We start from the raw sequence: 27,500 nt of genomic DNA, 5'->3' as shown, positions 1-27,500 counted from the left end.
TCTCCCTCTCACACTCTCTCTTTCTCCCCCATCTCTCTCTCTCTCTCTCCCTCTCTCCCCTCTCTCTCTCTCTCTCTCTCCCTCTCCCACTCTCTCTTTCTCCCCCATCTCTCTCTCTCTCTCTCTCTCTCTCTCTCTCTCTCTCTCTCTCTCTCCCCACCGCTCTGTCGTCTTACAGGCAGTGAAGTCTTGTATCTGGCGTGGTAAGGAGACTAACAAAGTTACTATGATCCTCTCCTCAACAGTCCACACACACACACACACACACACACACACACACACACACACACACACACACACACACACACACACACACACACACACACACACACACACACACACACATAAGCACGGTCTGTCCCGTATTTGCCTGTCCAATATGACGTGGACAGAGTTGTTATGGGAAGGTCCATGTTATCAGGAGGAAATGTCATTTGTGTCCTCATTGAAAACCTTCATTATTCAGCGCTGCTATCTAAATGTTTTTGTTGTTGTTGGTTCAGCGCCAGTCAAGATTGTGTTACTCTGCTCTCTCTCTCTCTCTCTCTCTCTCTCTTGCTCTCTCTCTTGCTCTCTCGCTCTCTCTCTCGGTTAATTTACTGGGAAAAAGGGGGATTTTTCTTTTCTCTCTGTTCTCTCGTTTCTCAGGCTCTGAAAGGCTATTTTGCATGAGGTATCTGACACAGGGTATTAAGGATGGAAAAACAGAAATATTTAATTTAGAATATTATGTTTTTTTTCATAGCGGGGGAAAACAACTCAACATTGTCTCTGTGTGTGTGTGTGTGTGTGTGTGTGTGTGTGTGTGTGTGTGTGTGTGTGTGTGTGTGTGTGTGTGTGTGTGTGTGTGTGTGTGTGTGTGTGTGTGTGTGTGTGTGTGTGTGTGTGCGGGTGGGTGGGTGGGTGGGTGGGTGGGTGGGTGTGGGTGGGGGTGGGTGGGTGGGTGTGTGGGTGGGTGTGGTAGTTGGGTGGGAGCACGCATGTGTTAATAGTTTGGCTCTGTATTTGATTTGTAATCCTTTGGGTCTTAGATGCTTGCCATTAGCAGGTTCAGGTCAAATAGAGTCTCCCCCATCCTTCTCTCTCTCTCTATATATATATATATTTATATATATATATGATGTAAACTCAGCTGTTCTCGGATTTTCCTGGTTCTCAGCCATCCAGCTCCCGTAACTCCTAGGAGAGGAAAGTAGGAGGAGAGGAGAGGAGAGGAGAGGGAGAGGAGTTGAGAGGGCAGTGGGTGTGAAGAGTGTTCCACCAATCAGGGCTAGCGATCTAAACAAGGATAGTTTTTCCTGTGCTCCGACGCCTGAATGGAGGGAGAGGGGCTTTCACTTTAAAGCTGCCAGGTTAACATCTCCAATAAATGTTCTACAGTCATATATCTTGTTAGTGTGAGAGGCCTTTACAGAGTGATGGTCACTGGTAATGTTTTGTATTGTTGTTAGGATGCATGCTGCATGTTGTGAATCTCCAGGTCGTCATTGTGAAGGTGACTGTGTTTTCAGAACCTACCTGGATTGAAAAATAGAGTAAGTGAATGTGTTGTTGGAAAGCAGCTGGAGATGTGGAAGAAGACCCTGTTGCTGCTGAGGCTGATTTATTACCACGGTAAAGGAAACTGTAGGAACGGTGACATCTTTCTATTCTAAGGTCTTTCTAAGTTCATTAACTATTTTTCTCAGATCCCCTCCAGATTTTTGACAAGTTCAAAGAAGCCATTCTGCTGAAAAGTCAAGGTCTCAACAAAAGGGAATAAAATCCCCTACGTTTGGCTGTGCTGTTTAGACGTTCTCATCACCAGAAGGGATGGCAGTCGAGACATACAACTACTACAATCCTGTGTGTGAGGTTGAGGTGATAGTGGGGTTAGGAGGAGTGTCACAAGGTTTACCAGAGGGATGCTGCTGGTCAGATGAGCTCTGTGTGTCTGACTGACCCATTGTTGGCCACAAATAAATAGCACAAGCTTTATGCTACACTCGCCATAACATCTGCTAAATATGTGTATGTGACCAATAACATTTGATTTCATTTGACAAGCGTCTCTATGGCTACCTGTCATTTGAAATGATCTGTCTGTCCAATCTCCTGCTCCCTCATCTGTTCTCTTCACCTCCTCTCCTCCTTTCTCCTCCTCTCTCCTCCTCTCTCCTGCTCCCTCATCTGTTCTCTTCACCTCTCCTCCTCTCTCCTCCTCTCTCCTCCTCTCTCCTGCTCCCTCATCTGTTCTCTCCTCCTCTCTCCTCCTCTCTCCTCCTCTCTCCTGCTCCCTCATCTGTTCTCTTCACCTTCTCTCCTCCTCTCTCCTCCTCTCTCCTCCTCTCTCCTCCCCTCTCCTCCTCTCTCCTCCTCTCTCCTGCTCCCTCATATGTTCTCTTCACCTCCTCTCCTCTCTCCTCCTCTCTCCTCTCTCCTGCTCCCTCATCTGTTCTCCTCTCCTCTATCTCTATCAGTTGTCTGATGGTATCTACAGTATCTGTGTTTGTATTCCAGATGTGTTGTGACTAGCGCTGTGTGTATATGATGGTATATACAGTATCTGTGTTTGTATTCCAGATGTGTTGTGACTAGCGCTGTGTGTATATGATGGTATATACTCTATCTGTGTTTGTATTCCAGATGTGTTGTGACTAGCACTGTGTGTATATGATGGTATATACAGTATCTGTGTTTGTATTCCAGATGTGTTGTGACTAGCGCTGTGTGTATAGGATGGTATATACAGTATCTGTGTTTGTATTCCAGATGTGTTGTGACTAGCGCTGTGTGTATATGATGGTATATACAGTATCTGTGTTTGTATTCCAGATGTGTTGTGACTAGCGCTGTGTGTATATGATGGTATATACAGTATCTGTGTTTGTATTCCAGATGTGTTGTGACTAGCGCTGTGTGTATATGATGGTATATACTCTATCTGTGTTTGTATTCCAGATGTGTTGTGACTAGCGCTGTGTGTATATGATGGTATATACTGTATCTGTGTTTGTATTCCAGATGTGTTGTGACTAGCGCTGTGTGTATATGATGGTATATACAGTATCTGTGTTTGTATTCCAGATGTGTTGTGACTAGCGCTGTGTGTATATGATGGTATATACTCTATCTGTGTTTGTATTCCAGATGTGTTGTGACTAGCGCTGTGTGTATATGATGGTATATACTGTATCTGTGTTTGTATTCCAGATGTGTTGTGACTAGCGCTGTGTGTATATGATGGTATATACAGTATCTGTGTTTGTATTCCAGATGTGTTGTGACTAGTGCTGTGTGTATATGATGGTATATACTCTATCTGTGTTTGTATTCCAGATGTGTTGTGACTAGCGCTGTGTGTATATGAAGGTATATACTCTATCTGTGTTTGTATTCCAGATGTGTTGTGACTAGCGCTGTGTGTATATGCAGACTTCCTGCTGGTGATTTATTGTTTTGGTAACAAGGCCATTGCTAAGCCTCGTTAGGGAATAAGAAGCTCATTAAATATGCATGAGCTGTGACTAAAACAAACACAGTAATGAGATCTGTCCTCATGAATATGCAAGAGTGTAATTAACTATCCCTTGGAGAGGGAAAGAGGGGGCGAGAGAAGTGTGTATCAACAGGGTGTGAGGGGTTTTCACTCACAGTATGTAGGCTACTAGGGTTACTACTGGGTTACTACTGGGTTACTACTAGGGTTACTACTAGGGTTACTACTGGGTTACTACTGAGTTACTACTAGGGTTACTACTGGGTTACTACTGGGTTACTACTGGGTTACTACTGGGTTACTACTGGGGTTACTGCTGGGTTACTACTAGGGTTACTACTAGGGTTACTACTGGGTTACTACTGAGTTACTACTGGGTTACTACTAGGTTACTACTAGGGTTACTACTGGGTTACTACTGGGTTACTACTGGGTTACTACTGGGTTACTACTGGGTTACTACTGGGTTACTACTAGGGTTACTACTGGGTTACTACTGGGTTACTACTGGGTTACTACTAGGGTTACTACTGGGTTACTACTGGGTTACTACTGGGTTACTACTGAGTTACTACTGAGTTACTACTGAGTTACTACTGGGTTACTACTGGGTTACTACTGGGTTACTACTAGGGTTACTACTAGGGTTACTACTGGGTTACTACTAGGGTTACTACTAGGGTTACTACTGAGTTACTACTGGGTTACTACTGGGTTACTACTGGGTTACTACTGGGTTACTACTGGGTTACTACTAGGGTTACTACTGGGTTACTACTGGGTTACTACTGGGTTACTACTGGGTTACTACTGAGTTACTACTGGGTTACTACTGGGTTACTACTAGGTTACTACTGGGTTACTACTGGGTTACTACTAGGTTACTACTGGGTTACTACTGGGTTACTACTAGGGTTACTACTAGGGTTACTACTAGGGTTACTACTGGGTTACTACTGGGTTACTACTGGGTTACTACTGGGTTACTACTGGGTTACTACTAGGTTACTACTGGGTTACTACTGGGTTACTACTAGGGTTACTACTGGGTTACTACTAGGTTACTACTAGGGTTACTACCGGGTTACTACCGGGTTACTACCGGGTTACTACTGGGTTACTACTGGGTTACTACTAGGGTTACTACTGGGTTACTACTAGGGTTACTACTGGGTTACTACTGGGTTACTACCGGGTTACTACTAGGTTACTACTGGGTTACTACTGGGTTACTGATCATGTTTAATATTGTGTCTATGTATCACTGCTAGCCTTAAGTTTGTTCTGAGGGGAGGAAGCTACATTATAAGAGCTTTTCCAGATATCCCCAGAGAAGTTCAGTAGTTAGTTAATGCTAGCCCTTTCATATCCTGTTCTTTGCTGGTCTGGCCACAGCCGCCAAATCATCTTTAATTATTTGCTTTAAAAAGGAAAGACAGAAAAAAACGTATGACTATTTTCCTGGGAGTGTAGAGGAAGAGCAGTGTGCGGTGAAGGAGGGAGGAATGGGTGTGTGTGTGTGTGTGTGTGTGTGTATGACATAGTATGTATTATAAACACTGCAGGTGTCAGCAGTCCTACTGATGTATTAGTGGTGAGAAACTAAATAGAGACTAGACACACACATGCTAGCACACACATGCATTGGTACGTGCACACACACACACACACACACACACACACACACACACACACACACACACACACACACACACACACACACACACACACACACACACACACACACACACACACACACAGATCAGACAATGCTTGGTGGAATTTGCCCAATGTCAGGAGGCCTGAGCGGGGTAGAGCCTGGTTGTGAATGCAGAGTGTTAGAACTATGAAGGTCTTTAATACAAAGCAGAGTACTCTTTCAGATAGACTAAGTGGACAGTATTCTTCATACAAGGGACTTCCTCCAGTTTTGCTGAATATCTCCACAGACCATTTCATCCTAACTGTGGACTGGTCATTGTGTATTGCTGGCCACTCGTAATCCATTGCTCATTTTTTTTTATCTCATCACCACATTCAAGGTACAGAATTTTATAGCAAAGCAAATGAATGTGTCTCTTGAGCTCTGTACCTCTTTAAGAACAGTGTGTGTGAATTAAGTGTGTGTGTTTTCAGTAAGGATGAATTAAGTGTGTGTGTTTTCAGTAAGGATGAATTAAGTGTGTGTGACTGCTGACTCTGGTCTTGTTGTTGCTCTACTGAGCTGTCATTGACCTCTCGGTCCCCTCGGTTTCGCTTTGAAGTCCAGGCGAGAACACCCCCACCCACACACACACACACACACACACACACACACACACACACACACACACACACACACACACACACACACACACACACACACACACACACACACACACACACACACACACACACACACACACACACACACACACACACACACACACACAGTGACCTTCTCTTGTTCAGGACTGATAATACCTCATCCAGGCAGAGAAGAACATAGACAATAAAATGATGTCTGGGAAAATGAACGGTGATTGTCTCAATGAATCTGTTCATTATTGGTAGTTTAAACGAAACACATGCTTTTCGCTTCCTTTCTTCTTTGGTCTGGTGAAATTAGTTTTGGATGAAATAAGCTTTGAGTAGTGAGTGATTCCTGTACATAGTGAGTCACTTTTGGGGGAAATGAGTCCTGATTGTAATTGTGTATCTGTTTCCAGACTTGGTAAAAAAAAAAAGAAATCTGTTGAAATAATGATTTTGGACCATTTTTATACATTGAGTCACTTTCTGTAATTGTTTTAATTTTCTCCCAGGAAGTTAATGGCGTGACTACTGCGTTTCAGTTTCCTAGCATCTTGGTGTGCGTGACAACATGTTTATTTGATGAAGGAATATTGTAACGCTAATCTACAACCAAGTTAATTAGGTCTGACTGTTGTTTGTATTGAAATCCAATTAAAATGTACACTTTTAACTCTGCACACTTGTTTCCCCCCCTATTTCTCCTCTCCCTCTCTCTCTGTCTGTCATACCTTCTCCCATTTCTCTCTCTCTCTCCCTCTCTCTCTGTCTGTCATACCTTCTCCCATTTCTCTCTCTCTCTCTCTCTCTCTCTCTTTTTCTCTACAGAGTAAGGACCCTATGATAGCAGCATACATCATTTTCCTTGTAGTTTTGTAGGAGAGAGGGGATAAACTATAGACAGCTGTCTGTCAGTGCGTCTGTTTAAAAAGCACAAAGACTTTGGTCTAAAGTTAATTTGGAGATTCCCTCTAATTAGACAAGTGTGCCAAACCTTAAGTTAATTAGTAATTCTCTCAGGCCAGAAATTAGGAAATTAGGTCACAAGTAGGACCTCTTACAGTACCCTAAAAGGATGACAGTGTGTGTGTGTGTGTGTGTGTGTGTGCGTTGATGTGTGTCTGCATCAATGTGTTCATGTCTTTGAGAGCAAAGTCAGTTCAAATATCAACTACATGAATAGTTTCTGCTTCTCAGCAGATATACCATGTCTGCTGTGTGAAACCTTGAAGAAAGGGAGGACATGCGATTAGCTCATGGCTAGCAGCGATGGCATGCCTGATGGGATACCTGCTCTGTGATTATGTTGAAGATAGTAATTACAGGGTAACAGAGTCTCTCCCCGGACAGTCTCCTTAAAACACAGGGGTTTGAACTTTACATTTTATTGTTGCCGTGTTCAGAAGATGGCTCCACAATTAGCTAGGTGTCTCTGTGTTTCTGTGTCTTAATGATAGATTATATTGAGACAGTAAAGGAGAGGAGAGGAGAGGAGAGGAGAGGAGAGGAGAGGAGAGGAGAGGAGAAAAGAGGAGAGGAGTGGAGAGGAGAGGAGACTAGAGGAGAGGAGAGGAGAGGGGATGAGAGGAGAGGTGAGGGGATGAGAAGAGAGGGGATGAGAGGAGAGGAGAAGAGAAGAGAAGAGAGGGGACTAGAGGAGAGGAGAGGAGAAGAGAAGAGAGGGGACTAGAGGGAGGAGAGGAGAGGAGAGGAGAGGAGAGGAGAGGAGAGGAGAGGAGAGGAGAGGAGAGGAGAGGAGAAGAGAGGAGAGGAGAGGAGAGGAGAGGAGAGGAGAGGAGAGGAGAGGGTTTTGTAAAGATTAGAGTGAGTGTAGGGGTGGTATTACTCCTGCTACCTCACAGTATTAAAGGCTAACTAGTCATTTCTACATACCTGGTCATGGGAGCTATGTGCGTCACAGACTGTGGTTTTGCAAAATGTAGATTGCAGTGTGTGTGTGTGTGTGTTTGTGTGAGAGAGTGTTGATCTAAGCATGGCTAGTATTTGCTTAACCCCTACTCTGTCCTCAGCAGGGCTCCCTCTGTCACTACAGTTGTGTTGATTGCAGATTTCCAACCCCGAGTTCTGTTAGTATATTTTTTTCTATAGGAGCTTTGACTTTTTCATATATCGTACAAGAAGAGAGGTCAGTATAATTCCACTTTGACACAAAGCGATTTGTTCATTTCTTTCTGCTAGTTTAATTGAGTGTATCTCTTATTCCCAAACAACAACATCCTGGATTTCAGATTGAAGGCTTTATGTCGAGCTGGATTATTCATTTCACTTTGAATCACCCCCCTCTCACCCTCCTTCCTCCCCCTATATTCAGTTGAGAGGGGCTACACATGGGCTTTAGCTTGCAAACAGCTGCAGAGTACAAGAGGTGATTTATGTAACAGCTAAGAACGTTCCTATTGTATGTTGTACCTGGCCAGGGCAGAGCATAATGATCAAGCTAGATTAATACTTATTTAGTTCAGGGGAAATCAAGGCTTAGTCAGTCATCATTAAAACACTAATCCTTCATTATGTGATCCCAGATACAAAGAGAGAGCAGATTACAGAAACCAACAAAGTCACAATTAGACTCTGATTACAATACACTCTGATTACAGTATAGACACACACATGTGTAGTAGTACACACACACCTATGCACATGCACGACGTGGACTGACATTCACTAGCACACGGGTGTAAATGTACACGCACACTTTTAAAACACACTAAATCTATCTCTCTCTGGAAATCCCTCTCTCTATATCTCTCTGCTTCTCCCTCTATCTCTCTCTCTGCTTCTCCCTCTCTCTCTCTCTGCTTCTCCCTCTCTCTTTATCTCTCTCTCTGCTTCTTCCTCTATCTCTCTCTCTCTGCTTCTCCCTCTCTCTTTATCTCTCTCTCTGCTTCTCCCTCTATCTCTCTCTGGAAATCCCTCTCTCTATCTCTCTCTGCTTCTCCCTCTATCTCTCTCTCTCTCTGCTTCTCCCTCTCTCTCTCTCTCTCTGCTTCTCCCTCTCTTTTCTTCTCTCTCTCTGCTTCTCCCTCTCTCTATCTCTCTCTCTGTTTCTCCCTCTATCTCTCTCTGCTTATTTTCTCTCTCTCTCTCTCTCTGCTTCTCCCTCTCTCTTTATCTCTCTCTCTCTGCTTCTCCCTCTCTCTCTTTATCTCTCTCCTTCTCCCTCTCTCTGTATCTCTCTCTCTCTCTGCTTCTCCCTCTCTCTTTATATCTATCTGCTTCTCCCTCTCTTTATCTCTCTCTCTGCTTCTCCCTCTCTCTTTATCTCTCTGCTTCTCCCTCTCTCTTTATCACTCTCTCTCTACTTCTCCCTCGTTCTCTTTATATCTCTCTCTCTCTGCTTCTCCCTCTCTCTTTATATCTCTCTGCTTCTCCCTCTCTTTATCTCTCTCTCTCTGTATCTCTCCTCCTTTCATGGGAGTGAAATTAGTGGTGGTTTGTCTGATTCACTGGCTTGACGTAAATCTGTCTCATGATCTTTCCACTATCCATGCATGGCTAGGAAATACCTTCCTCTCTACTGCGTTCACACGCTTTCCAAATAGTCTGTGCAAGAGTTTCATTCCCTGTTAGTCTGTTTTGGCATGTGTGTTTTGGCGTGTTTGTGTGCCTGTGTTTCTGTTTCCTTAAGGAGTCTGTAAATAACATATCTGCTTTACTAATTAAGCTGCTCAGTCAGTGCTCAGGAGGTGTTCATAAGCAGAATCATGTGTATGCCTGTGTGTGTGTGCGCGCACTAATGCAGTGATTTGCATAATGGGTTAGTTAGTTAGCTCTCCCTGAGTCTAAGTTGGGACGGGAACACCATGTTCATTACCAGCTCCTCCTCATCGCTCACTCACTCTCTGTCTGTCTGTCTGTCTGTCTGTCTGTCTGTCTGTCTGTCTGTCTGTCTGTCTGTCTGTCTGTCTGTCTGTCTGTCTGTCTGTCTGTCTGTCTGTCTGTCTGTCTGTCTGTCTGTCTGTCTGTCTGTCTGTCTCTCTCTCTCTCTGTCTCTCTCTGTCTGTCTCTCTCTATCTGTCTCTCTCTCTGTCTCTCTCTGTCTGTCTCTCTCTCTCTCAGGGTAAACAGTGAAGTAGAGAAGGAGTGTGAGTGTTACAAGGTGAGAGAGAGGTCGGTAGTTCATGTTATAGAGGTTGTGTTTGTGAGAGAGAGTGACATGGGAACCCACAGAAGAAGCAGGCAGGCGAGAAGAGAGGAGAAGACGGGAAGATATGAAACCAGATGTGAGGAGGTGGAGAGAACCAATAAAGTGGTAGGAGAAAGAGAAAGAGAGAGAGAAAGCAGGAGAGAGAGGGAGAAAGAGAGAAAGAAGAAAACTCCAGCCAGATTTCCCCTTTGCCCTCTTTCCTCTCTTTTTCTTCTCTTTCACCCGGCCAGTGAATACTAATGGTTTTTCTCGTCCTCCCCCCTCTCATCCTCCTCTCCTCCCTCCTCCCCTAGGACAGTGCAGCATTGTTTGTTGCGGGGCTCTTTTCTTTCAAACTTAATTACCTTCTCCCCTTCTGTGGTGCTGAGGGCTGTGTGGTGCTGAGGGCTGAAGTTGGCTCTGTGTGTGTGTGTGTGTGTGTGTGTGTGTGTGTGTGTGTGTGTGTGTGTGTGTGTGTGTGTGTGTGTGGGGGGGGGGGGTGGCGCGGGGGGTCTGGAAGTTGGCTCGGTGGCAGCAAAGGTCATCACACATTCTTTGGCGGTGGATTGCCTTAATCTGAGAGAGAGAGAGAGAGAGAGAGAGAGAGAGAGAGAGAGAGAGAGAGAGAGAGAGAGAGAGAGAGAGAGAGAGAGAGAGAGAGAGAGAGAGGAGAGAGAGAGAGGGAGAAGAGAGAGGGAGAGAGAGGAGAGAGAGAGAGAGAGAGAGAGAGAGAGAGAGAGAGAGAGAGAGAGAGAGAGAGAGAGAGAGAGAGAGAGAGAGTGAGAGAGAGAGAGAGAGAGAGAGAGAGAGAGAGAGAGAGAGAGAGAGAGAGAGAGAGAGAGAGAGCAGGTGAGAGAGAGGGAGAGAGAGAGAGAGAGAGAGAGAGAGAGAGAGAGGGAGAGAGAGAGAGAGAGAGAGAGAGAGAGAGGGAGGAGTGCATAGATGGCACTTTAGAAGATACTGGGACCAGCAGGAGCCTCTAATCTGGTTAATGTAGTGTAATTGCGTCAGGAAAAGTGTGTGTGTGCGTTTGTGTGTGTATGTGCGTGTGTAATTGTCAGGACATAGGGTGCCCTTTTGTTTGTGCGGTTCATTTCCAATCAAACCAATTTCACAGGAGAGTGTTTCCAGATTCCCTTCTAAAGAAAATTCCTGTTTTTCTTTTCCCCCCTCCCCCCCCCGCTCTCTCTCTCTCTCTCTCTTTCTCTCTCTTTCTCTCTCTTTCTCCCCCTCCCTCTCTGTTTTCAGTTTTTTTTAAAGGACATTAGCTATGTAGATTGGATTTTGCTTTGATGTAGTAAAATCTGTAGTAGGAGTGGCAGCGGGGTGAAGTGGCTGGAGCCCTCAGTTTATTTACTCTGCTCACTTTGAGTTTAGTTTAAACAACGTCTTTTCAATCACTGCAGCTCCCCTTTCTAATGCTGCTAGCGGTGGAAGGTGCCCTTAGGCACAGATCTAGGATCAGCTTACCCTCCCCAGATTGTAACCAGAAATGTTGGACAGGGAAAAGCAAAACTGAACTTAGATCATTGTCGTAATATTAGATGGAGTCTGAAGCACTGCTACAGGGTCAGATATATTTTCATCCCTCTAATGGTGAAGGTTAGGATTGAGGGTTGGGTAATCTGACCCTAGACCTGTGTTTAAGGAGTGTATTCTACCACTCTCTTCCTAACCTGGTATTCAGGTATTTTCTCCAACAATGAAAGCCCATGTTGGTCGCTGCAGGTAATCTGGTATTCTGTTACACCTGGGACTATAGAGACCAATTTACCTTTCATCATGGGGATGAGGAGAACTCACAGACACACACACAGAGACACACACACACACACACACACAGACACACACCAACACACACACACACAGACACACACACACACACACACACACCTGGCACACATACACACACACCTGGCACACATACAAACCCCACTTCCCTTTTATGCTTCTTTAATGTCTCCAAACCTGCAGCTCCTATGTTGCTGTCATGTGATTCGCTAAAAGGCATTCTGTGGAGAAAGTCATTTGTTAGGCAAGATTCCTGTGTTAAATAGGGAACATTTTGTTGAGGTGTGTCTGTCTGTCTGTGTGTGTGTGTGTGTGTGTGTGTGTGTGTGTGTGTGTGTGTGTGTGTGTGTGTGTGTGTGTGTGTGTGTGTGTGTGTGTGTGTGTGTGTGTGTGTGTGTGTGTGTGTGTGCGTGCGTGCGCGTGTGTGTGTGCATGCATCTAATATTACACCTTCAGGCATCAAACAGGGGCTCCATGAAAAACCTTTGTGGGAGTCAAAACGAGAGAAAGAAACAAACCTGGTTTTCTCTCTAACCCCTCCTCCCCACCTCTCCTCCTCCCCTCCTCTCTCTCTAACCCCTCCTCCCCTCCTCTCCTCCTCCCCTCCTCTCTCTCTAACCCCTCCTCCCCTCCTCTCCTCCTCCACTCCTTCCCTCCTTTTGCAATTTTCTCTGGTCCTTTCTTTTAGGCTTTAAACAGAGGGCATCAAGCCTCTTCAGTGTGTGTGTGCGTGTGTGTGTGTGTATGCTCTTCGCGTACGTGCGTGTGTGTCTCTGTGTCCTTTGATAGGGACAGCGCACCCTTCACCAGAAAATCACTCTCTCCTGATGGATTTTTCACCATTTTGTTTCTGCATGGCAACAAATAAACAGTTAGAATTAGCCTAGTGGAGCGCTATTCAGGGCTTTGTCACCGGGAGATAGATGCATTGGTCTCCCTCTGGAACTCTCCTTTGTCTTTTACTAACACTCTATGACATCTTGATGGAAGATTTGGTGTTTGGGAGAGGCCTCTTGCTGAGACCAGGGTGACCTTAGCTAACGCAGAGGAGAAGCACACACACACACACACACACACACACACACACACACACACACACACACACACACACACACACACACACACACACACACACACACACACACACACACACACACACACACACACACACACACACACACACACACACACACACACACACACACACACACACACACACACACACACACACACACACAGATATGCTGTTTATTTGGACATTACTTTTGACTTTTAGATTTTCTCCTCTGCGAATTGCAAACGGTCACACTCTACTCTGCATGCTAACTTTTAACTTCTAACCCTGTATGTAACTTGTATGTTTTACCTTGTTTTGAAACAAGTACAAGCAGAGAGTCCGAGAGCAAGTTAGTAAGAAAGAGAGGGGGTGAGCAAGAATTAAAAAGAGAGAGAAGGAGAAAATAAATCCCCTGCTTTAGAATGCCTGCTGTCCCTCTCTTTGAGCGAGAGAAAAGCAGACGGAGGGAGGGAAGGAGAGAGGGAGAGAGAGAGGGAGGGGGTTGGAGGAAAAACAATAGGCCAAGGAGTCTTTTAGCCCTCTTTTCCCCAAAGAACTTAGCAACGCTGGGGTCTGGTTAGCATTCCACGGATATTATTTATTTCTCAGCATCAGATCAGACGCTTCTTTAATCACTTCACAGTGTCTGTGTGTGTGTTCACGGGAGGCAAGGGAGAGGCATAATTAAAAACTAGAGGCAGGACTGGTCCCAGACATCTCTGTTGTTCTAGGAACCGTTTTGAACCGGGGGAAAGCTGGCTTCATTGTTGTGCTCTCTCTCTCTCTCTCTCTCTCTCTCTCTCTCTCTCTCTCTCTCTCTCTCTCTCTCTCTCTCTCTCTCTCTCTCTCTCTCTCTCTCTCTCTCTCTCTCTCTCTCTCTCTCTCTCTCTCTCTCTCTCTCTCTCTCTCTCTCTAGGACGGTTGTAGCAGGGGGAGGGAGTGGGAGGAGAGCACTGAGGTTACTAAACACTGCAGTAACTTGATCTGGGTTTTAATAGCTGCTGGGCGCATTAAAAGGTGTACAAAAAAAGAGGGGAAAATAAGACGTGAAACCTTTTGGAGCAGGTATGCTGTTTTATGACACAATATTCACAAGTGACCAATCCTGGAAACTACTTCAATAACTTTATTGTAAAGCATTTCTCAAATATTGAGCTCTGAGCGGTAAATTATGTTTTGCATGCACTCCTACTTAATTAGTTCCTGTGTTGTGAAACAGTGACTGTTGTTGTGGCGGAAGCCATGACACTAACTACTGTAGAGCTATAACAGTTGACCTGCGTCAATGCTACTTTAGCTTAGCCCTGCTTTAAAAGGATAATCACACTTTACCTGCTAAGGTTAATGCTAACATTGGGGACTCAGATCAACTTACCCTCCCCAAATCCTAACCTTAACTATAATGGAAAAAACACAACACTGACTTTAGATCAGTGTCCAGAGACAACTATTCCATTGTTTGCAGTTGAGCTCTGTTTACCTCTGTAATACATCTGTGTCTGTGCGGTGTGATACATTGTAGCAATAGGTAAATCTTCAAGACATGTCTCAACACTCAAGGATATATATAATTCCTGTTAAACTGACTGTTTTATGTCCAACACACACATCAAGGGCAGTTAGGAGCAAAATGACAACAAGTACAAGGAATAAATCCTCTAGTCTCTTTCATGTTAGCGCTCAGAACCCCTGGCTACTAAACAGCTTTAAACTCAATCATAATTCCCCTGCAAGCCTCTTAAAACAGGATGGTACAAAACCCGGGATGAAAAATGCATGAAGTTGACTGACTGGTTGGTTCTATTCCTAGTTTTAGGTTGGGAGAGACGTAGTGGTTTAGTTGTGTCTTAACCCATTACATCTAGATCTAGATATTTCGAGTCATTTACATTTGAGGGAAATAGAACAGCTGGTGTGTTGTTGTGGAGCCTACCTCACCAGAACAATGTTGCTTTAGGGTGAGCAAGAAAGATAGACATTTTTTGTCATGTCATTTATTGATCCTCTTCTCTGATGATTTAGGCAATACTTTCTATTGTTTCATCTGTACTGTTCATGGACTCATCTCTCTGCCATCTCAGATTACACTTGATTATGGTACAGAACACACACACACACACACACACACACACACACACACACACACACACACACACACACACACACACACACACACACACACACACACACACACACACACACACTTGATTTCAATCCTCACGCTTTAATATCCATGAAGCCCCCTCCCACAGGCTGTGGATTGTTTCAGTTAAAACCTCTAATTGCTTTGTACTGTGTCACAGAAAGAGAGAGATGGAGAGATACAGGGGGTGGGCGGATAGAAGGGGTGGGGGGATACAGGGTTGGGCGGATACAGAGAGTGGGGGGATACAGGGGGTGGGGGGATAGAGGGGGTGGGGGGATAGAGAGGGTGGGGGGATACAGGGATGGGGGGATACAGAGGGTGGGGGGATACAGGGGGTGGGGGGATAGAGGGGGTGGGGTGATACAGAGGGTGGGGGGATAGAGAGGGTGGGGGGATACAGGGATGGGGGGATAGAGGGGGTGGGGGGATAGAGGGGGTGGGGGGATACAGGGGGTGGGGGGATAGAGGGGGTGGGGGGATAGAGAGGGTGGGGGGATACAGGGGGTGGGGGGATAGAGGGGGTGGGGGATAGAGGGGGTGGGGGGATACAGGGGGTGGGGGGATAGAGGGGGTGGGGGGATAGAGAGGGTGGGGGGATAGAGGGGGTGGGGGGATACAGGGGGTGGGGGGATACAGGGTTGGGGGGATACAGAGGGTGGGGGGATACAGAGGGTGGGGGGATACAGAGGGTGGGGGGATAGAGGGGGTGGGGGGATATAGAGGGGGTGGGGGGATACAGGGTTGGGGGGATACAGGGGGTGGGGGGATACAGAGGGTGGGGGGATACAGAGGGTGGGGGGATAGAGGGGGTGGGGGATATAGAGGGGGTGGGGGGATAGAGGGGGTGGGGGGATACAGAGGGGGTGGGGGGATACAGAGGATGGGGGGATACAGAGGGTGGGGGGATACAGGGGGTGGGGGGATATAGAGGGGGTGGGGGGATAGAGAGGGTGGGGGGATAGAGAGGGGGTGGGGGGATATAGAGGGTGGGGGGATACAGAGGGTGGGGGGATACAAAGGGTGGGGGGAGGGGGTGGGGGGATAGAGGGGGTGGGGGATACAGAGGGTGGGGGGATAGAGGGGGTGGGGGGATATAGAGGGGGTGGGGGGATAGAGGGGGTGGGGGGATAGAGGGGGTGGGGGGATAGAGGTGGAGAAAGAGGCAGGCAATAGGAGGTGGGTGGGGTTGAAGGTTGCAGTTTTAAACCGTCATTCGAATGCTGGCTCATTCACACACCAACTTGTCTTTCAAAAGCAATGGTTTACAGGGACAGGTCCCCATTATATACTCTTGAATTGGATTTGGGCCAGGGAGAGTGTTGAAGGGTGTGGAGTTGAAGGTGGGGTTATTTGGATGAATCAGACTTGTCATCTGGAGTACGGTCAGACTGTTTGTTTGTGATGTGTAGTTTAGCTGCTCCTCTCTCTGTTATTTACTTTAGTTGGTGTTGATACCATGTGCCTGTGAAGTTGAAGGTTAAAGGTGGAGTGACTGGTGTCTAATCTGTATGCCTGTTGGTGTTGGTGGCTGGCCAGTGTGGACAGGGCTTGGGGAGGGCATGGAGAAGAGGTTTAATCAATGACGCTGGTGTGTTAATCAGGAAGTGTTAGCTACATGCTGAGGGTCTTTACCAGGCCCAGATTTAGGCTAAGCTGATTTTCTTACCGACACAGGAGTCCGACTTTTCTCTCCTTTGCTCCTCTCCTCCTCTCATGGCCAGAGCGAGGGATCAGTCACATTCGTTCACTCCTCCCTCTGTTTCCAGGGCATTAATCAGAGAGGGGTCAGAGAGAGAGGGACTCAGGGAAACTTTTGTGTGGTGTTCAGCTGCTTTCAGGGGGCAGGCGATAGGTTCTGGCTGTCAGCTCTAAGACAAAGCTGCTCAGATCTATTCACATTTATATTGGATTTCCTCTTTTCACAAGAAGTCAGGGGGCTTCTTTAACTTTAATGGTAAACTCTGTGCTGGGCTTTCCCTTGGCCGTCAGCATTCAATAGTCTCGTTTTGAGTTACATACATTTGAAATTATTATGGGATTTTGGATGTAGGATCTAATATTGAGCCTTTTTGATAAACAGTGTGATTGCTATTGTTGTAAAACTTTTCTAATGATTTTCGCACTCTTTTTTCTCTTTCTTTCTTTCTCTTTCGTTCTTTCTTCAGGTCCCTGTCTGATTGGATGAGATGAGATCCCCATGTAAAGGTCGCCATGGCAACCTGTGACTCCCCTTCTATCGTCTTGCGGCAGGAAAATGGCCATAAGCTGTCGTCGCTGCCAGCAGGGCCGTGTGACGCAGAGGAGACCGAGAGATACCGAACTGCTGCTGCCTCTGGGATGGATCCCACCGCTGATACCAATGACACTGGAGCACCAGAGAACAGCCCTGCTACCTTCAATAATGCCACAGACACCGGCAGCCCGCTGAGGACGGAGCAGCAGAGCCGGATAGAAAGCTTTACCGGAACCGGAACTGTTGTATCGGGTTTGGAGCATGTCCACACTTCTGCTTCGCTGGTGGCCCCAGCAAAGGACATCCCCTGTAATGAATGTTCCACCTCCTTCTCCAGTTTACAGCAGTACATGGAGCACCACTGCCCCAACGCTCGCATGCCCAACGCAGCAGGGCGGGAAGAAGAGGAGGAGGAGGGCGAGAGTGAGGGAGAGGGGGAGCCTGATGGAGTGGCAGAGTGTGAGAGAGACAGCGAGATGGACGAGTTAGAAGATAGTGACGTGGAGAACCTGTGCGGTGAGATCGTCTACCAGCCCGACGGATCTGCCTTCATCCTGGAGGACTCCAAAGAGCATCGCGGTGGCGGCTCCAGGGGCCTTCTGTCACCCAAAAACGTCCCCCCTAACCCCCAGAATCCCACCGCTGCCACCAATAAATCCCAAAGCGGTTTGACCACCCATGGGGGGAATCGGGACAGGGCGGAGTTGCCTGCGGCTGCACCCATATCCTTCTACCCACAGGTCATCAACACTTTCCACATTGCGTCATCCCTCGGGAAAGCATTCCCGGCTGACCCGGCGGCGACATCGTCGTTCCCAAATACCTCAGCGTTCGCAGGCGCCGGCAGCCCTGTGTTGCACAGTTTCCGTGTCTACGACCTTCGCCACAAGAGCGACAAAGACTATTTGACGGTCGACGGCGTAGCCAAAAACTCCTGTGTGTCCAAAGATGTCCCCAACAATGTGGACTTGTCCAAGTTTGAGGGCTGTGTGAGCGACGGACAGAGGAAGCCTGTGCTGATGTGTTTCCTCTGCAAGCTGTCGTTTGGCTACAGCCGATCGTTTGTGACGCACGCTGTCCATGACCACCGGATGACGCTCAACGAGCAGGAACAGAAGCTCCTGAGCAACAAGCACGTCTCTGCCATTATCCAGGGGATCGGCAAGGACAAAGAACCTCTTATAAGCTTTTTGGAACCAAAAAAATCCTCTAACTCTGTGCTACCCCACTTTCCTACCGCCGCTAACTTCCTAGGTCCTGACCCGGGGTTCCGCGGCCTGTGGAACACGTTCCACGCTGAGAACGCTGATTCCCTCCAGGCTGGATTTGCTTTCCTGAAAGGGAGCGCGAGCTCGAACCCCGCCGACCAAACCCCCAGAACCCCACCCATGCCAAAGGCCGAGACCAATCCAAACATCGGGGGTGTGACCGGCGCCTCCGTCAGAACCCCCACCAGTTCTGCGTCCCTCCTTCGCTCATCTCCCATGGCGACAGGCCGGGAGCGGGATTCTTCCGAGAGCGACTGCGAGGGCCGTGCTCCACGCACTTTGCATCCCAATGGACAGCGGTTGGACCTGAACCCGTACCCGCTGATCAAACACGAGCCGGGCGCAGAAGGAGGAGAAGAAGACATGGAGGACATTTACTCCAACGGAGGGGCGGAGACGGAGGAGGATGAACCGGTGGGCGACAGCACCAGTAGCAAAGATTTCCCTCTTTTAAACCAAAGTATTTCCCCCTTGTCCAACAGCGTGCTGAAGTACAGCGACAACAAAGATCCCTCATCCTCCTCTTCCTCCTCCCGTGAGGAGATGGAGAAGAATCAGCTGAACTCAGCCCAAGCCAGAGATAGAGATAGCAGTAACGACTCAACCAGTGAAGCCCTGGGTGTTCCAGATGGATTCTCCCCCCCCTCTCACCTGATGATGCCACGAGACGACGAGAGTCCGGGACCCCTGCACCAGCACGGGGGAAACCCCGGAACCCCTGGCACGCCGGGTACCCCTGGAACCCCCGGACTGGCCGAGGGGTCCCCAGGCAGTGGTGTAGAGTGCCCAAAATGTGACACGGTCCTAGGGTCCTCCCGATCCTTAGGTGGACACATGACCATGATGCATTCTCGTAACTCCTGCAAGACACTGAAGTGTCCCAAGTGTAACTGGCACTACAAGTACCAGCAGACGCTGGACGCCCACATGAAGGAGAAGCACCCAGAGTCTGGAGGGTCCTGTGTGTACTGCCGTACAGGGCAGGCTCACCCACGCCTGGCCCGGGGAGAGAGTTATACATGTGGATACAAGCCCTTCCGCTGTGAGGTTAGTCTCTCCTTTCTACTTCTCTCTCTCTTACTCACACTCTCCCTCTCTCTCTCTCTGTTCCTTTCTTTGTATCTCTATAAATAACCCCCTCTATCTCTGATTTCTCTCTAGGTGTGTAACTACTCCACCACGACCAAGGGCAACCTGAGCATCCACATGCAGTCGGACAAGCATCTGAACAACGTTCAGACACTGCAGAATGGGGGCACTGAACAGCAGTACAACCACAACCACACCCACACCCACAGCCATACCCACACCCACACCCCCTGCCACAGCCATGCCAACCCTGTGCCCAGCGCCAGCCTGGGGGGAGGCTGTGGTACCCCGTCACCCTCCAAGCCCAAACAGAAGCCCACGTGGCGTTGTGAGGTGGGTGACACTAAACGTTGGATCAGGGCTATTCTAGTTCATTAGCCACTGTTCTGGCTCTGATTAGAAGTTAGACAGGTCTAGGATCATCTTCCCATAATCCCTTAGGGGGAAAACCACAAATCTGCCAATAGATCACTGTCTTGGCGCAGCCTCCTCCTACTGTGTTTCACTCTGTGAACTCGTACACCTGTATATGAGTACTTACACAGAACAAACATAGAAACACAACATGTAAACTGCTGAGGGGGGGTTGTGGAGGAGTATTTCTGCCTGTAATAAAGCCCTTTTGTGGAGAAAAACTCATTCTGATTGGCTGGGCCTGGGTCCCCAGTGGGTGGGCCTGTGCCCTCCCAGGCACACTCATGGCTGCGCCCCTGCCCAGTCATGAGGAATCCATCGATTAGGACCTAATGAATGTATTTCAATTGACTGATTTCCTTATATGAACTGTAACTCAGCAAAATATTTGAAATTGTTGCATGTTGCATTTATACAGTATTTTTGTTCAGTATAGTTACCACACATCCTTTGGGAACCCATTCAACAAATTCTCCTCATTATTTATATATGTATATATATATATACACACACCTCTGCTCTTCTCCTCCTCCAGGTGTGTGACTACGAGACCAACGTGGCGAGGAACCTACGCATCCACATGACCAGCGAGAAACACATGCACAACATGATGCTGCTGCAGCAGAACATGAAGCAGATTCAACACGGTCTGCACCTGGGTCTGGCCCCGGCCGAGGCTGAGCTCTACCAGTACTACCTGGCTCAGAACATCAGCCTGACCGGGGTCAAGCTGGAGAGCCCCGGCCCAGAAGCCCAGATGATTAACCCCTTCCAGCTGGACCCCAATACGTCCGCTGTGCTCGGCTCTGGGCTAGGTGAGAATCAGGGTGACTTTCAGCCTTCCCTTTGGTCTCGATTTTGTATGTATATTTTTCTGTCTCTCTTTCCTTCTCTCTCTCTCTCCCTCTCTCTCCCTGTCTCTCTCTCCCTGTCTCTCTCTCCCTGTCTCGCTCTCTCTCCCTGTCTCTCCCTATCTCTCTCTCCCTGTCTCTCCCTGTCTCTCTCTCCCTGTCTCTCTCTCTCTCTCCCTGTCTCTCCCTGTCTTTCTCTCCCTGTCTCTCTCTCTCTCCCTGTCTCTCTCTCCCTGTCTCTCTCCCTCTCTCTCTCTCTCTCCCTGTCTCTCTCTCCCTGTCTCTCTCTCTCTCCCTTTCTCTCTCTCTCTCTCTCTCTCTCTCCCTGTCTCTCTCTCTCTCTCTCTCTCGTTGTCTATATCTCTGGATGTCCTCTTCCCTATCTCCTCACAACCTATGGCTCTCTGTTTGTTTTGGTCTTCCTCCTTGCACTTTCCTTTTTCCCCTCTCCTCCTCTTTCTCTTTTCCCCTCTCCTCCTCCTTCTCTTTTCCCCTCTCCTCCTCTTTCTCTTTTCCCCTCTCCTCCTCTTTCTCTTTTCCCCTCTCCTCCTCTTTCTATTTTCCCCTCTCCTCTCCTCCTCTTTCTCTTTTCCCCTCTCCTCCTCCTCTTTCTCTTTTCCCCTCTCCTCTCCCCCTCTTTCTCTTTTCCCCTCTCCTCTCCTCCTCTTTCTCTTTTCCCCTCTCCTCCTCTTTCTCTTTTCCCCTCTCCTCCTCTTTCTCTTTTCCCCTCTCCTCCTCTTTCTCTTTTCCCCTCTCCCCCTCTTTCTCTTTTCCCCTCTCCTCTCCTCCTCTTTCTCTTTTCCCCTCTCCTCCTCTTTCTCTTTTCCCCTCTCCTCCTCTTTCTCTTTTCCCCTCTCCTCCTCTTTCTCTTTTCCCCTCTCCTCCTCTTTCTCTTTTCCCCTCTCCTCCACTTTCTCTCCTCCCCCTGTCTCTCTTATCTTCTTTCATCCCTCTGTCATTGCCTCCTCTCCTCGACCTCTCTGTCTGATTAAAACATGATTATGAGAAGCCACGGGATAATTATTCTTAATCTTTCATTCGTAATTTTCTTAAATCAGCTTAATCGCACACACACGCACACGAACACACACACGTACACACACACACACACACACACACACACACACACACACACACACACACACACACACACACACACACACACACACACACACACACACACACACACACACACACACACACACACACACACACTGCAGGGAGTTGAATCTCCAAGGAGGTGAAGGAGTTTAACAAAGAGCCCATACTGTTACATACCCATTCCTCATGGCAACCTGGAGGTCAAAGCTGTAACCTCGCTTCTTCTCATGTCCAAACACACACACACACACACACACACACACACACACACACACACACACACACACACACACACACACACACACACACACACACACACACACACACACACACACACACACACACACCCACACACACACACACACATACATACACCTTATTAGTGTTGACTAATTGGCAGATTTGTACTCTGACTGTAAAAAAGAAAAATATGTCATTGTTACATTCTCTGTGTGCTAGTCTTTTGTCTAAATTTTCTGGGATAGGAGACATATTGAGCTCCTAACAGATAGCGAGAGAGAGAAAGAGAGAGAGAGTCGTAACAGAACAGAGCTGCTTTTGTATTGATCAGCGTTTCATGTTGTGTGAGAAGACCTGCTAGCGCTCCCTGCTACTCTTCGGCTAACTCAGAGTCATTAAAACTATCTGATGAGGGAGCTAGCAAGTTGAAAGGGATGATTGTAATTGATCCTGATCCAATCCTATTAGATTTTTTTATAGTCAAGGCTTTGTATGGAGCCATAGGGTCTGTGCAAGGCTTTATTTGATCCAATCCTTTTGTGTGACTGAGGCCTACACCCCTACGCTGAAGCTCTTCTCCCCTTTCTAGCTGCTCTTCCCCGCTTCATCTCATTTAACAAAAAAAGGCAGTCTTTTTTTTTCTCTTTACTTCATCCAGCCCTCCCTCTCCTCTTCCTCCGTTGACGTGTACATCTGTTTGCTTTTCTATCCTCTTTGTCTTTCATTGTCTGATTTTCTATCCTCTTTGTCTTTCTCTGTCTGCTTTTCTATCCTCTTTGTCTTTCTCTGTCTGCTTTTCTATCCTCTTTGTCTTTCTCTGTCTGCTTTTCTATCCTCTTTGTCTTTCTCTGTCTGCTTTTCTATCCTCTTTGTCTTTCTCTGTCTGCTTTTCTATCCTCTTTGTCTTTCTCTGTCTGCTTTTCTATCCTCTTTGTCTTTCTCTGTCTGCTTTTCTATCCTCTTTGTCTTTCTCTGTCTGCTTTCTCGCTTTCTTTATTGGTTGTACGTTGTGCGTTTCACCTACTTTCACTCTCATTATCTTTCTTTCCTGCTCACTCTATCTTCTCTTCTTTCATTTTCCTCTTTCTCTCTCTCGTATCCCTCTTGTCTTCCTGACCACCATATCTCCCTCTTTCTCTTTCTACCCGCCACCCTCTCTGACCATCCCTCTCTCTCTCTTTGTCCCCAGTGAATAATGACTTGTCTGCGGAGCTGCGTCTAGCCAGTGGTCAGCTGATGGCTGATGACCTGTCTGTCTTCTCCGGCGGCAGGGGCGCTGGAGGCAGTGGTGAGCTCTCTCCGCCCATCAGCGACCCGTCGCTCCGCCTCTACCAGTGTTCTGTCTGCAGTCGCTTCACCTCCGATAGCCTGGAGGCGCTGGGCGCCCATGTCAACGCAGAACGCACCCTGCCCGAGGACGAGTGGCGTGGCATTGTGGGAGATGTGTACCAGTGCAAACTGTGTACTTACAACACCCAGCTCAAGGCCAACTTCCAGCTGCACTGTAAGACAGACAAACACATGCAGAAACAGCAGCTGGTGGCGCACATCAAGGAAGGAGGGAAAGCCAACCAGTGGAGGTTAAAGTGCGTCGCCATCGGCAACCCTGTGCACCTGAAATGCAACGCGTGCGACTACTACAGCAACAGCGTGGATAAACTGCGGCTGCACGCCACCAACCAGCGACACGAGGCTGCCATTAGGCTGTACAAGGTACCAGTCACTCCTGTTATAACATAACGCTCCCACCGTACACACGACAGCCACCAACACACCAGACAACGCAGCGGCATAATACAGTGATTATGCAACAGGGCCTAGGCCTCTATAACAGCATGATGTCATCCAGCCAGTGGTTTGTAAGGCGTTGTTACGTGAGGCCTATTAGTGGTGGCCCTGTGTTTGTTGCAGGGTGTTAGAGATTGGCATTCTGGCACCACCTGGCTTATATTAGCCATTAACCAACAGGTAGAGCTGATTTAGCTCCCTCTCCTCTCTGCTTCTATCAGCCCTCTCTCCTACCTCCTCCCTTATCCATCTCACTCTTTCCTGTAAGAGTGAAAGGAGAGAGTATTTTCACTGGTATTAATATGATGTCTGAAATCAAAGTTAATTGAGTTCTGTTATAAACATAGATAAGCGTTGGCGGCATACTGTGGTCACAGACAGAAAAGGCCACCATGCAACAGTGTCACACACACGCACACACAGCACAACGCACACACAACACACACACACACACACACACACACACACACACACACACACACACACACACACACACACACACACACACACACACACACACACACACACACACACACACACAGAGAACATCTTAGAACACTGTAAACATTATATAAACAGGTCCCTCAGAGACAGAGAGAAAGAAATAGTTTATAGTGTGAAAAGACTGTTTTCCCAGGATCCTGACCTGAAGGATCTACTGCACTATATGAACCTAATGAGGATCTATTGACCAGGCCTAACAACATCTGACACTGTGTGGGGGGGGGTATGTGTGTGTCCTGTAGCTCAGCTCTTGGCTGTGTGTTCACAGCAGTTGATTTAGTGTCTGACAGTAGCCAGCTCGGCTACATAAGACATTGGCAGCCATTAAATCATAATAGGGAAAAATGAGTTTTTATTAGCAATGATTAAAGGCAAAGGTACAAGACCAACTCCAAGGCAATTTAAAGTATAACCATATCAGTATAACAATTTATTTTCTCTGAAAAAGGAGACTAGGGTGAAAAGCAATCCTACATCAGGCTCTTAGATAATAGTTTAGTTTATGGTGTCATACACACACACACACTCACACACAAAGTCTATGGGTTTGTAAGTTATCAAACCGTGAGCAAAGAGTGAGTGAGACAGACAAGAGAAGGGAAGAGTAGCCGTCATGGGCAGAGAGAAGGGGGAGCAGAGAGAGAGAAGGGGGAGCAGAGAGAGAGAAGGGGGAGCAGAGAGAGAAGGGGGAGCAGAGAGAGAGAAGGGGGAGCAGAGAGAGAGAAGGGGGAGCAGAGAGAGAAGGGGGAGCAGAGAGAGAAGGGGGAGCAGAGAGAGAGAAGGGGGAACAGAGAGAGAGAAGGGGGAACAGAGAGAGAGAAGGGGGAGCAGAGAGAGAGAAGGGGGAGCAGAGAGAGAGAAGGGGGAGCAGAGAGAGAAGGGGGAGCAGAGAGAGAAGGGGGAGCAGAGAGAGAGAAGGGGGAGCAGAGAGAGAAGGGGGAGCAGAGAGCGAGAAGGGGGGAGCAGAGAGAGAGAGGGGGGAGCAGAGAGCGAGAAGGGGGAGCAGAGAGAGAGAAGGGGGAGCAGAGAGAGAGAAGGGAAGAGTAGCCGTCGTGGCCAGAGAGAGAGAAGGGGGGGTGATGTGGGCAGAGAGAGAGAAGGGGGGGTGACGTGGGCAGAGAGAGAGAAGGGAAGAGTAGCTGTCGTGGCCAGAGAGAGGGGGGGGGGGGATTCCCAGAATCGCCTGTGGAATTTGGAGGCCTTGCTTTAAAACCCCAGAGCAATGGGAATGTGTGGACACCCTCCCTGGTTAGACCGAAGCTGGAGGATTTGTAGAGGTCTGGTCTGGTCTGTGTAAGTCCTCCCTTATTGGTACAGCAATATCCTGTGAAAGAAAGATTGGAAGAATGACTATGTTATATGGATGGACGGGGATAGTATTATACATCATGTGGCTGATCTTCCATGTTTTTTACATTGTGCCAACATATAATAGAATGATGAAGAGATTGTTGTGCTCCCTGGGCCATAATGCCTTTTTAACCCATATCTGTGGCATGTGTCTATGTTCAGCTTCCTAGCGAGCGATTTACCTTTGGCTAATGCTGTAGGGGAGAGGGTCATCCACCACCCTCTCCATGCACTCAGCTACCCTTGTACCCCCCCCCCCCCCCCCCCCCCCACCCACATACACTCTGTACCGGCTACACAAATCTGTTGGACAGATGCTGGCTTTAATGCGTTTGGCAGGATTCAGACTTTTTTTACCCATAGTCAGATGGCAGTAAAGCATGAGCGGAGGAGAAAGAAAAAAAATATGTATTTTTTTGACCAGAAAAACACCTTTTCTTTTATGTGTGGAGGTGAAAGACCCATGGGAGTGGCCTGCCTCTGCTCTGCTCTGCCCGCCCTGGCTTGGCCCCACACACAAAGAGAACAAAGTGTTGACTACCTTCCCATATGGGTCTAGAACACTGAGGATCTGTGAAACGGTGGAAGATGCAAACAAAAAGCATATTCAGACTTTATTGCTGCTTTGTAGCTCAGTAGAGATCTGAGGGGATTCAGGACGGAAAGGTTTCCAGACTTTACAACAGGAGGCCAGATGAGAGTAGCAGGAGGAGGGCTATTTCTGTCTCTATCTCTTCATCTTCCTCTCTCCTCTCTCTTTCTCTCTCTCTACCTCCATATCTCTCTTTACCTACCCCCTCTTTCCCTCTCTCGCTCTCTCTAGTTTAGGGCGCATACGTTAATCCTAATGCAGGAAGTAACTTTTCTGAGGAACCAATCTGATCCTTCTTTAAGCTCATTGTCTCAGATACTGCTTGGTTAACGTCGAAGGACTTGGTGGTTCCTGTTAATAACTTCTGGTTAATCGTAATTGATGCCATCAAAATGGACCACTAACACATCTAGAACACTCAAAACAGCATTCTGGATTCTGACTTTAGAATTCCACAATAAATCTGAATGATTCTAGATTAGAGAATTAATTGCAGGGTTTTGGATTGGATTATGCAAAAATAGAACAGTCTAGAATTCCAGACTAGAAAACTGCAAAATGGAACACAGTGTCTGTCTACCTGTCAAATGAAAATCCTTCTCTCCAAAGAGTTAACTCTTGGCAATGCAACTCTGCACTGCAGATGTGAGGTGTGAGCAGGCAGATGTTAGTATCTGGCTGTGTGATAGCTTGTGAGCTAGCCATCTAGCTGCAGGTAGATCAGGCCGTATTAAAGAGTACTGTAGCACGTACCATGGCGTGTCTATAGCTGGCCCAGCCTGTGTTTGGGTAGTGTTGAGAATGATGTAGAGAATGATGATGTATGGCAGAGATATGACTCTGGATAATAAACACAGGACTTAATACAGATGGACAGAGTAGTAAATCTGTCAGTGCCATTCACAAGAGCTGGAGCGCCTGCCCGGGTACAGAGTGTGAGATTCACACATCCACGTGTGTGGAGGTACTGAATGTGTGTGTCTGTGCTGAATGCGTGTATTCTGAGTGTGTGTGTGCTGCGCTTTGAGGTACAGTAGGGATCATTTACAGTGGAGAATGTTCATGGTCAGTGTTGCGTGGTACAGGACCACACAGAAACACAAACACACACATACACACACACAACACACACACACACACACATACACACTGCATTGAC

General features: G+C 47.6%; 1 protein-coding gene across 3 annotated transcripts in view; it reads left to right on the top strand.

Moving 5' to 3' along the window:
* The window catches only part of zfhx4 (zinc finger homeobox 4), a 114,472-nt gene that overhangs the window by 12,949 nt on the left and 74,023 nt on the right, over positions 1-27,500 (top strand). For all 3 annotated transcript variants that reach the window (XM_071414828.1, XM_071414829.1, XM_071414827.1), the window contains exons 2-5: positions 17,077-19,459; positions 19,574-19,834; positions 20,451-20,730; positions 23,297-23,820. In XM_071414828.1, the coding sequence (XP_071270929.1) occupies positions 17,123-19,459; positions 19,574-19,834; positions 20,451-20,730; positions 23,297-23,820 (3,402 nt within the window). In that variant the 5' untranslated portion in view covers positions 17,077-17,122. The remainder of the gene's footprint in view (positions 1-17,076; positions 19,460-19,573; positions 19,835-20,450; positions 20,731-23,296; positions 23,821-27,500) is intronic.

Source organism: Salvelinus alpinus, chromosome 8, assembly GCF_045679555.1.
Source record: "Salvelinus alpinus chromosome 8, SLU_Salpinus.1, whole genome shotgun sequence".
Classification (NCBI taxonomy): Eukaryota; Metazoa; Chordata; class Actinopteri; order Salmoniformes; family Salmonidae; genus Salvelinus; species Salvelinus alpinus.
The sequence above is the reverse complement of the archived record's forward strand: the minus strand, read 5'-3'. Positions and strand labels throughout refer to the sequence as shown.